At 50.4% G+C, this 9075-nt stretch overlaps 2 protein-coding genes across 2 annotated transcripts; one reads left to right on the forward strand and one right to left on the reverse strand.

Annotated features, from left to right (window-relative positions):
* Nucleotides 1-374: 374 nt before the first annotated feature.
* Nucleotides 375-3343, forward strand: LOC100903741 (probable sodium/potassium/calcium exchanger CG1090). Its single transcript, XM_003742135.1, has 9 exons — nt 375-516; nt 774-980; nt 1108-1208; nt 1354-1541; nt 1643-1758; nt 1902-1991; nt 2364-2636; nt 2764-2997; nt 3144-3343. Exons 1-9 carry the CDS (start codon nt 375-377, stop codon nt 3341-3343), a joined length of 1551 nt encoding a protein of 516 aa, XP_003742183.1.
* A 2901-nt stretch (nt 3344-6244) lies between these two features.
* On the reverse strand, nt 6245-9075 carry LOC100898029 (DEAD-box helicase Dbp80). Its single transcript, XM_003742096.2, has 7 exons — nt 8461-9075; nt 7900-8347; nt 7606-7713; nt 7314-7487; nt 7001-7180; nt 6777-6917; nt 6245-6630 (listed from the first exon to the last, which is right to left on the reverse strand). Exons 1-7 carry the CDS (start codon nt 8595-8597, stop codon nt 6382-6384), a joined length of 1437 nt encoding a protein of 478 aa, XP_003742144.1. The 5' UTR covers nt 8598-9075; the 3' UTR covers nt 6245-6381.

Raw genomic sequence — 9075 nt, forward strand, 5'->3', positions numbered from 1 at the left:
CGGAAGAGTAGGCCACCCCTGCCTGAAACCGCGCAGGTTGTCGAAACTCAATCCTTGATGAGGACGCCCGAGAGCGGCAGATCGTCGGGTGTGTGTCGACCGACTTATGCTGGTGTGCTGCCCGGAATGTAGGCTTCGTCCTCGTTCCCTCAAACTCAAGACCTTTAAACCCGCTCATGTCGAGGTCCTCTCGTAACTTGGTCGGGCGCGGACGAGGACACGTGGGGAAAATCCGAGCTCTTTTGATCCTTAGAGCGGAGAGATTCATGTTTCGATCAGAGGATCCCCAAGCCGTCGTCCGCCTAACACGCTGCTCCATGGAACAAGTAATGAGATGGGCTACAATAGTCAGTTTCGTCATCCACAGATCCCGAATGAATATGCAACACTTCGGATGGCTGATGATCTTCTCGATCTTTGTGATCGGACCGCTGGCCGCGACAGCTGAAGATAGCTCATCTGGGCCAACAAAAAGCGGCGTCTCCATTCCTGCGAGTAATCTCACAAGGCCCCTAGGTGAGTATCTTGCTCTGGTTACGAAGTCTCCGCGAGGGGGCGTCCCCCGGTGAAGCGCGGGATACGTGTCTGGTGTGGGAGGAGCTTGAAAAAGAAGAAGGACCTGTGATGTCCCTCGCCCTGAATGACGACCGATCCGTGGGTATATCGGCTTTTCGTCCGAGCTCCTCCCTCAACACATCTATTCCCGATTCTCGGATAAGTTACGGCCAACACGAAGAAGTACCGAGTGTATCAATCATATTTTCCAAATTTAGGTCACAAACACACGATCCTAGTCGAAGGAAGGGAGGTGAGATGCACACCGGCGGCCATAGAGGAATTTCCTCGCCCTTTCCTCGACGCAAAGACGCGGGCCCGTGGTGGCATCCTGGTCTACGTTTTTCTAGCAATATGCATAATACTGACGATATCCGTACTATGCAAAGAATATTTCGTGCCAGCTCAAGACTGTTTGATCAAATGTGAGTACCCAGCGAATCCGGAGCGTACCTCTGCGATGGAATTCCTCCGCGAGTTCGGAATGTCGCATCGGAGTAAGCCCATTTTCGAAAAAGTATTCCGTAAGACTGTTTCGAACTTCCATCACAGACCTCGGGATGAATTCAGACGTGGCGGGCGCGACTATCATGGCAGCCGCTAGTTCCATACCAGCTCTCGTCACCTCTGTGATCGGCGTGAATGTTGTCGAGGTTAGTTCATAATCGCAATTATCGAAGAATCATCAAAAGGAGAGGACGGATTCGGTAACGATTGTTATCTCCGATCAGCACGTCGTCTCCTATAGGACGCTGGTCCTGCCGGACAGTGTCAGAAAATGAAATTCTAATCTTACAGAACGATCTCGGTCTGTCGACGACGCTCGGATCTGGGGTTCTCAATGCCGCGGGGGTTCTCTCAGTCTGCGCTCTCTTCGCGGATCGTTCTGTTGAGCTCCATGCGTGGCCTTTGGTCAGGGGCTCGTTCTTCTTCCTTCTGAGCATGCTCATCGTCCTGTTCGCGCTCATGGACAGCGAAGTAGATTGGTAAGAGACCGGAAGAAGCTTCAGAAATGGATAATATTTGGTGCGATGAATGTAATTAGAATTACGTTGAATTAAGAGGATATTCGCTGATGGATTCGCAGGATAGAGGCGACCGTCTGCCTCCTAGCTTATGCTCTATACACTCTCGCGCACGTATACAACGGGCCCCTGGAAAGATTCTTCAAATATGTCACTGGACTTCAGGACCGAGATGAACGTGAGTTCCTCGAGAATCGGCATGCAATCCCTGATCGCATTCACCGGCTTTCGCCTCATAATACATAATACATGCCCAAGAATTAAACAGTCTCATCGAAACTTCTGGAATTAAGCTAAGGGGACTTTGCTTTCCGCTTGCAGGCGACTTGACCATCGTTGACAGCCGAGTGCGATCGCAGGCAATCATTATGGAGACCATAGTGGATGGTTTCTGTGTCATATCGGATATCGGTGAGTTCAATAGATACCACCCGAGGTTTCACCGAGAATTTCTTCCCCCGCAGTCCAAGGGCGCAGCAACAGCTTCAGTGGGGATCGAACTTCATATTCAAACTTGCGAGGAAGCTGCAGTCGAGTCGTTTGGCGCTCCGATCGACTCCATGCGCGACCGACTGGTGAAATTGGCTGAATTCGACTTCATTTCACGCAGCTCATCGAGGATCATCGATTCCGGAGCGAAATCATTCCATTCGATAAAATCATTCATGCCTCTCTAGGGATCTTCCAGAAATCACAGAAAAAAAATTTGCGATACCTCATGTATGGTCCCGAGCCTCTTCCCTAGCTCGAGCCCTTCCGTTCAGGATCCTCCATTCATTTCAGATGACATGACCGCGAAGAAGCTCAAAGCCAAAGGAAAGGATTGTAAGCTCGCCAAGGCACGACCGGAGACTGACCCGAAAGCATGGGGGAACCTCAGTCTGGGTCGCAAAATTTTCCGCATACTCACAGCTCCTTCTGCTAAGATTCTCTCGTATGTGATTCCGAATTGCAAGAAGCCCGGATTTGAGAAATACTTCTTGCTCACTTTCGTAATGTCCGGGGCCTTGATCGCGACCCTGTCGTACAGCCTCGTCTGGATGATGGCCGTCATCGGTAGGTCAATTCTCCTCCCCATTTATTCTGGGGGCTTGAAGGCACCCCGCAAGCTTCCTCGGAGTTCAACGGATTCTCCGCCGACCCCTACGATCGTTTGACATTCTTATCCCATCCTTCACTCTAGGATTCACATTGGGTATCCCAGATAGTGTACTAGGCTTGACGCTCATGTCCTTCTCTGTGACTCTTCCGGATGTGATGGCGGCCGTTCTTGTGGTCAGGAAGGGTTACGGAGACATGGTCGTCTCCTACGTGCTGGGCACAAACATTTTCGAAGTTCTGGTCGGTCTCGGCTTGCCCTGGCTCGTGCAGACGACCATCATCAAACCAGGGATCGCTATCGAGCTGCAGAGCGAAGGTAAGAAATTCAGGCAATTCCTGCAATGAAAGTACGACCCATCCATTAGAGCGCTCGAGAATCCGCTTCAAGTAGAGTCCCATTTTCTATGTAGATCATATTTCTGCGCTTAGATCCAAAGGAGGTTTTTTCTACTCCGTTTGCAGGTCTGATCTACTCCACGGCTAGCGTATTGTTCACAGTAATCCTAGTTCCGACATTGACGTACGCTACTCGATGGAAGATGAACAAAACCTATGGAGCGATCCTCCTCGTGTGGTATCTGACTTTCATGATCTTCTCGTGCCTGTATCAAATGAATTTCTTCAATGACTCCAATCCGCCGTCTTGTGGAAGTCTGTACTGAGCGTTCCCCCTCATGATGAATAAACCTTCTGAAACTTCGTATCTGAAAACCCATGCCTTTTGAGGAAAATGAGTAGGCGATTTTTTCGAAGCTCACGCGAGCACCGCGGATGCCCCAGTGGGGGCGATCAAGGACTGCCAATGTCCCGGTTTTGAGAATCTCTCCGTACTCATGTCAATGCTTTCTTCGCTGGAAGAAAAGAAGAAGAAGACAGGCTAAGGGCATGGAGAGCTGCTCAACTTACCGCAAACTCAGCTCGTCGTCCAGGGTTCAAGAGCCTCCTAGTTATCTGCGATATCTAGTCATCATTGTCATGAAACAGCGATTGATCCGGTGTTCGAGCTCGTTTCATCGCCCTTTTCCTCTTTCCGTTGAGCACGCTGTCCCCCCCGCAGATCCTCATCAGTTCCTACAAAACTTGTTCGCGGAGAGTGATCCGATCAACCCGGGACTCTTCGGCGAGACTCTCTCCGGTGCAGATAGGTTCACCTTCGAAATCCTTTAGTTCTAACACGGTGAAAACGAGCTCATCTCCTCCAGATGTTCGAAACCTTCAGAATCGATACGGATTATATTGCGTTCCAAATGCTCCACAATTGCCTTCATGTTGATGATTCCACTCAGGAGCCAGGGTCGCAAGTCACCTCCTTTGCTTTTGCGATGCTCGAGGCTGCCGACTTGGTTCGGCAAAATATCACAGCCTGATCCATTGTCAAAGAACTATAGATATTGACGAGAGCCGTACTGAGTGACGTTCTTGAGCGATTCTTCTTCGCGCTCAAATGTGATCTGCAAAATTCCATGTCAAACTCCGATCGAGGTCGATTGAAGCACATGGAGGTCCGTAACCGGTTCTTACAAAAGTTGTAGACATCTCCAGAGAAGAAGCAGGCATCCGAGGATTTCTCTCGATCGAACGGAAGGATTCGGAATGATTAGTACGAACTACGAACCCTCACGCAGGGTTCGGCCACGACAAGTTCCGTGAACTCCAGGACCTACTCGTCATAGGTGGCTGATAACAACAGCATCTGGGGGCCGACCGGAAGTCTGCGATGTATCCGCATGCTGTGACTACGGTGGCCGGCTTGAGAAACCATGACATCGGCTTCATCCAGTACGAAAACCTAGGTCGACGGTAATCGTCATCGGAGGAGTGACGATGAGAGAGTTGGGCTCTAGACGATCATTCTCGTTGATGGAGAACTCACTCTGATTTTCGAGACATCGAAGAAGCAGTATTTCAGGGTCCGATCGATAATTTTCCCGGGAGTGCCGATGACGACCTAGTCCTTGAAACGAACTTCCGGGAGGCAGAATTCGAAAGGAACGGAGGCTCTGTTGGATTCCTTTCACGAGGCCTCAGGCGGAATACGTCCGCCCGTCTTTGAGGTTCTAGAGTCTGTAATCAGAACATTATGCCAGAGGCACTCAGAAATCAAGAAGACTGAGGCTACATATGAGATCGTATAGACTTACTGAAGCTGCGACGGCTCCAGGAAGAGATCTTTGTAACTTGTTTGAAATAATGGTATGCCGTGAGGGGTATTCGGGACACATATAAACAATCAGCCAGCGAGTGCGGCGCGGTCCCCTTGATGCTTTCGGATTATAACTGCCGTGGATTGTCTGGAAAATCGATGCGAAGGAAGATCTCTCTCTCCAACAAGGACGTCCGACGAATCATTGCTTTTGCTTGATTCTAGACGGCGTGCTCGGCCGACTCTCGGCTGCTGCGGGCCGTCGACTCCGGGGCTCCACCCCAGCCAGCCGCGGCGCTCGAAGAACATTCCGAGAAATGGCAACAATCACAATAAACTTTATCGGCACACAGTGAAGTCCCACTCAACGAGCCTGATACGTGGAGAGGATCGTTAACTGAAAAGTTCGCTGAGCGGAAACATAATTGTCAATGGGCCCGATGAGTCGGGGAACACGTGGCGCTCGATTTTTGTTTAGAGAATACTTAAAGTTATTGCGCTCACGGCGGTAATATTCTATTGTTCTTCGAATACATTATTTCTAACCTCAAGCTGCCGGACTTGAGGGTCGGAAGATCGGAGGTTAGTCGCTTGCTCCTCTCTCAATTTCAGGATGCGTTTTAGGCAAGCGATCGAGTTCTACTCGAGCACTTCGCCGAGTCTCATTATTCTATTTCCGGTCATGCATATATATTATGCTGCGAGTCGACTCGCTACCGGAGGATAGAAACCGAGGATCCGGAAACCTCAAGACACTCGAGGTCCGGCTCTGTTCGTGGCTCGAGCCAGTTTGCAATGCGGGTCGATGGTGCCAATTTAAGCGAGAAAAAGAAAGTTCATCGTCGGGTACGTACGTTGTGTGAGGCGTCCGTAAACCGGAACCCCACTGTTCATCAGTCGACAGTGTCGACTCGACACCTGACGGTTTCAGGCTGAGCGGCCCCGTCTTCCGCTGGACATCTCCTCGGAAAGTTCACGAATGCGCTCGGTCGTTCCAGGCTACCCGAACTGAGAAATTCCACCGTTGTAATAGCATGCCGAAGTCAACCAAGCACCAGAAGCCTCGAGGAGCATTGAGATTCGACCCGAGAAGGAATCTCTGGGCTTGGAAGACCGGAAGTCGTCGAAGATCTCCCTCCGTGTTCCACGATCAAGTCGCGATCCCTCACAGCTCTGATACTCGTGGGACCCTCAAGGAGAAGGTCGGGGACCTCCGTGAGCACGAGGATTTCACTAGGTCCAATCCGTTGATCGAGATCATCCGCGAGGCTCGCTGATGCACTCAGGAGGTATTCCACGTCTTATTCCTCCTTCGATGTGTGACCTCCCGGATGCATACCGCAATTTCCCACGTTGCAGAGCCATCATGCGATCGAAAGTGTTACCAAATTAATCACACCGAATGTTCCGTTCCAAAAAAATTTAATCAAATCAGGGCTACAGAAACCCGAGTCATATAAGAATCCGGAGAGATTTCTCTCGGGAGAACCCTCTCCGCGATCGACCCTCTCCCTGTACATAAACATCCGTGGAAGAAATCACAGCTCTCCAAGACGATCAAGATTGAGTTCCGATTTTCTCCAGGAGTTCGAAATCTTCGAAATCAATGGGTATAATATTCCGCTTGAAATGCTCTTCTATTCTCTTGATGTTCATCATGTCACGTGGGCTGTTGGGATTGACAAAATTTATCGCGACACCGGTTTTTCCGAAACGCCCAGTGCGTCCGATACGGTGCAGATAGGTCTCGAAATCCGGATCCCCTTTTTCATTCACGGGGAGGTCGAAATTGACAACAAGCGAGACCTGAAACAATCTTGCGTTAGAAAGGTTGTCGGAGCCAGAAATTCCTGATGCGGAGTGCAGCAGTATTCGACGCGCACGGTCCGAGGAGCTGGGGCTTCTCTCTCGAACTATCACTCGAACTGGATTTTGGACTCAAGTGACCTCACCTGTTCGATGTCGATTCCTCTCGCACATAGATTCGTCGTCACCATCACTTTCTCTATGCCACTTCTGAAGCGCTCAATGGTCTGAACTCTTTCCTCCATATCGAGATCTCCGGTCAGCATTGAGACGCTCTGCCCGAGTTCCTACGAGAAGCACTCGAATAAGAGACTATGAAATCGGAGAACCATTTCCTTAGGACGCCTTTGAAAGTCGAGATGAGACGTACCTTCATCGCTCTCGCGATCGTCGACGCCGCCACTTTCGTATGGCAGAAAATTACAGCCTGGCCCACCGACAAGGAACTGTAGATGTTAAGAAGAGCTCGCTGCTTGCTCTCGTCATCGGGACAATGCATGACATACTGTCCGATGTTCTCTAACGACTCCTCTTCGCGTTTTAGGGTAATCTGTAATCCACACCGAAATTCAATGAGCGGTTCTCGCGACGACATCATAGGATGATCATCCGGAATAAATCATCCTTCCATTTCGCTCTGATTTTTCATCATTATAGGTAAGATGCGATCTCTCAGGACGAACCTTGATGCAAGGGTCAGGTATAATCATGTCTGCGAACTGTATGACATCTTTGTCATAGGTGGCCGAAAACAACATCATCTGACAGTCGGCGGAAAGTTTTCTATGGATTCTAATACTCTGGTCGTGATGACCGCGTTCAGCGATCATGACGTCGGCTTCATCGAGCACAAAAACCTGTGGAACAGCACTCAGTTGATACGTCGTAATCTCCGCGAAGTTTTCATACTTCCCCTAACTCGAAATCGTCCACATATCAACTCTCGAGATCTGAATGTCGTCTATCGAACTTTACCTTGATTTTGGAGATGTCGAAGAATCTGAATTTGAGAGCCCAATCGATCATTTTCCCAGGGGTGCCGATGACGATTTGCTCCTGGATTTGACTCCCAGGCGGCAGAATCTGCGGCGACGAGAATGAGTTTACAGGGTTGTGGCGAAAATGCCGGTCCGGGCTGCTGGCGCAGCTGTATCTCCATGATTTCACGATCCGAACACTCTCTTACTGAGAACTGCAGTTCCGCGCATCATAATCATAGGAATTCAAAAGGCTGGTCGGGAGACCGTCTCACTCTGAAAATGGTTTTACCTGTCCTCGCACGACGAACTTCACTTCGATTTTCTGGCAGAACTGGAGCATTTGTTGCGCGACCGTGGCTGTTTGCTTAGCGAGCTCGAATGTAGGACTCAGGATGAGAACTTGAGGGTATTTGAGGTTTTCATCCACACGACTGAGCGATGCGAGAAGGAAAGTCGCAGTTTTCCCGGTGCCCGACTGGGACTGAGCGATCATGTTGATTGGAGGGTCCGCGATCAGGGTCGGTAAAGCGGTCTCTTGAATTTTGGAGGGCTTTTGAAAACCCATCTTGTAGATGGCTCTGAGAAACTCATCGCGAAGTTTAAGCTCCTCGAACGTGTGAACCGAATACAGAGGGGAGTTGGGGTCTGAACGTTGAACCTGCACCTCGTTTTTACTCTCGAGCAAGGTAGTCCTCAGCAACTTCTTCATGAAGGATCTCTCGCTCTCAGGAAGATTGCTGTGAACGGGTCGTTGTCATGAGTGAGCGCCTTCAAGTCTCAATTGGGATTTCCGGCGATTCTCTCGCGAGACATCGGATATCGATTGTCTAGAGTCAATGAGGATACTCACGGCTCATCTCCATCTGTTACAACGGTGTTGCCTTCTGCTGGGGATTGATCACTTTCTGTGCTCTGTTTCGTCAGAGCTCCACCGACCCCTTCTGCTCCAGCATCTCCTGCCGGCCGATCGTCTCGGGCATCTGCCATTCCGATTCAGGTGCCCAGAATTCAAGGATGCTTCCGGCTCCAAAAAATCCTCCTTGCAAACTGGGGAGCTCTGATCAGAATACGCCTCGACTCGATGAATGATCTGGCTGAGACAAATGTACAAAGTCAATCGTAGGTAGAGCCGGCGGCAGGGCGCTCCCTTTGGAGGATCGTCTGCTTGCGTGTGTGTTGATGTTTCTACCCTCACTCTCCACATCCCCCTCGGCTCGGCTCTCTCAGGACAGTTAAGGCGCGGTATTTCGAACGCGATTGAGAGCTCCAGGAGATCGGATGCTCTGCGGCAGGCGTAAACTGTGTCCAGGAGGCTCTGGAGGTCAAATGCGCCTTATCCGGAAGCCGTCATTTCCAAAATCTCGGAGTCAGCTGGCGCCTTCGCGCTCAGTCGTCCGCGGGGTCCCCTTCGGGTTGAAACCAGGTTTCACGTAGTACAGAAAACTGAGGACATTCCGGATCGGGG

The sequence above is a fragment of the Galendromus occidentalis genome, unplaced genomic scaffold (genome assembly GCF_000255335.2).
Source record: "Galendromus occidentalis unplaced genomic scaffold, Mocc_1.1 scf7180000077284, whole genome shotgun sequence".
Taxonomy (NCBI): domain Eukaryota; kingdom Metazoa; phylum Arthropoda; class Arachnida; order Mesostigmata; family Phytoseiidae; genus Galendromus; species Galendromus occidentalis.

What these genes read in the sequence shown, in the direction of transcription:
- LOC100903741 (XM_003742135.1), top strand. Translation starts at nt 375, where the DNA reads ATGAATATGCAACACTTCGGATGGCTGATGATCTTCTCGATCTTTGTG. An exon ending in TCGGCGTGAATGTTGTCGAG is followed by an intron (nt 1,209 to 1,353) that starts GTTAGTTCATAA and finishes CTAATCTTACAG; the next exon opens with AACGATCTCGGTCTGTCGAC. An exon ending in CTGTGTCATATCGGATATCG is followed by an intron (nt 1,992 to 2,363) that starts GTGAGTTCAATA and finishes CATTCATTTCAG; the next exon opens with ATGACATGACCGCGAAGAAG.
- LOC100898029 (XM_003742096.2), bottom strand. Translation starts at nt 8,597, where the DNA reads ATGGCAGATGCCCGAGACGATCGGCCGGCAGGAGATGCTGGAGCAGAA. An exon ending in GTAACAGATGGAGATGAGCC is followed by an intron (nt 8,348 to 8,460) that starts GTGAGTATCCTC and finishes ACCCGTTCACAG; the next exon opens with CAATCTTCCTGAGAGCGAGA. An exon ending in AGTTCGTCGTGCGAGGACAG is followed by an intron (nt 7,714 to 7,899) that starts GTAAAACCATTT and finishes TCGTCGCCGCAG; the next exon opens with ATTCTGCCGCCTGGGAGTCA.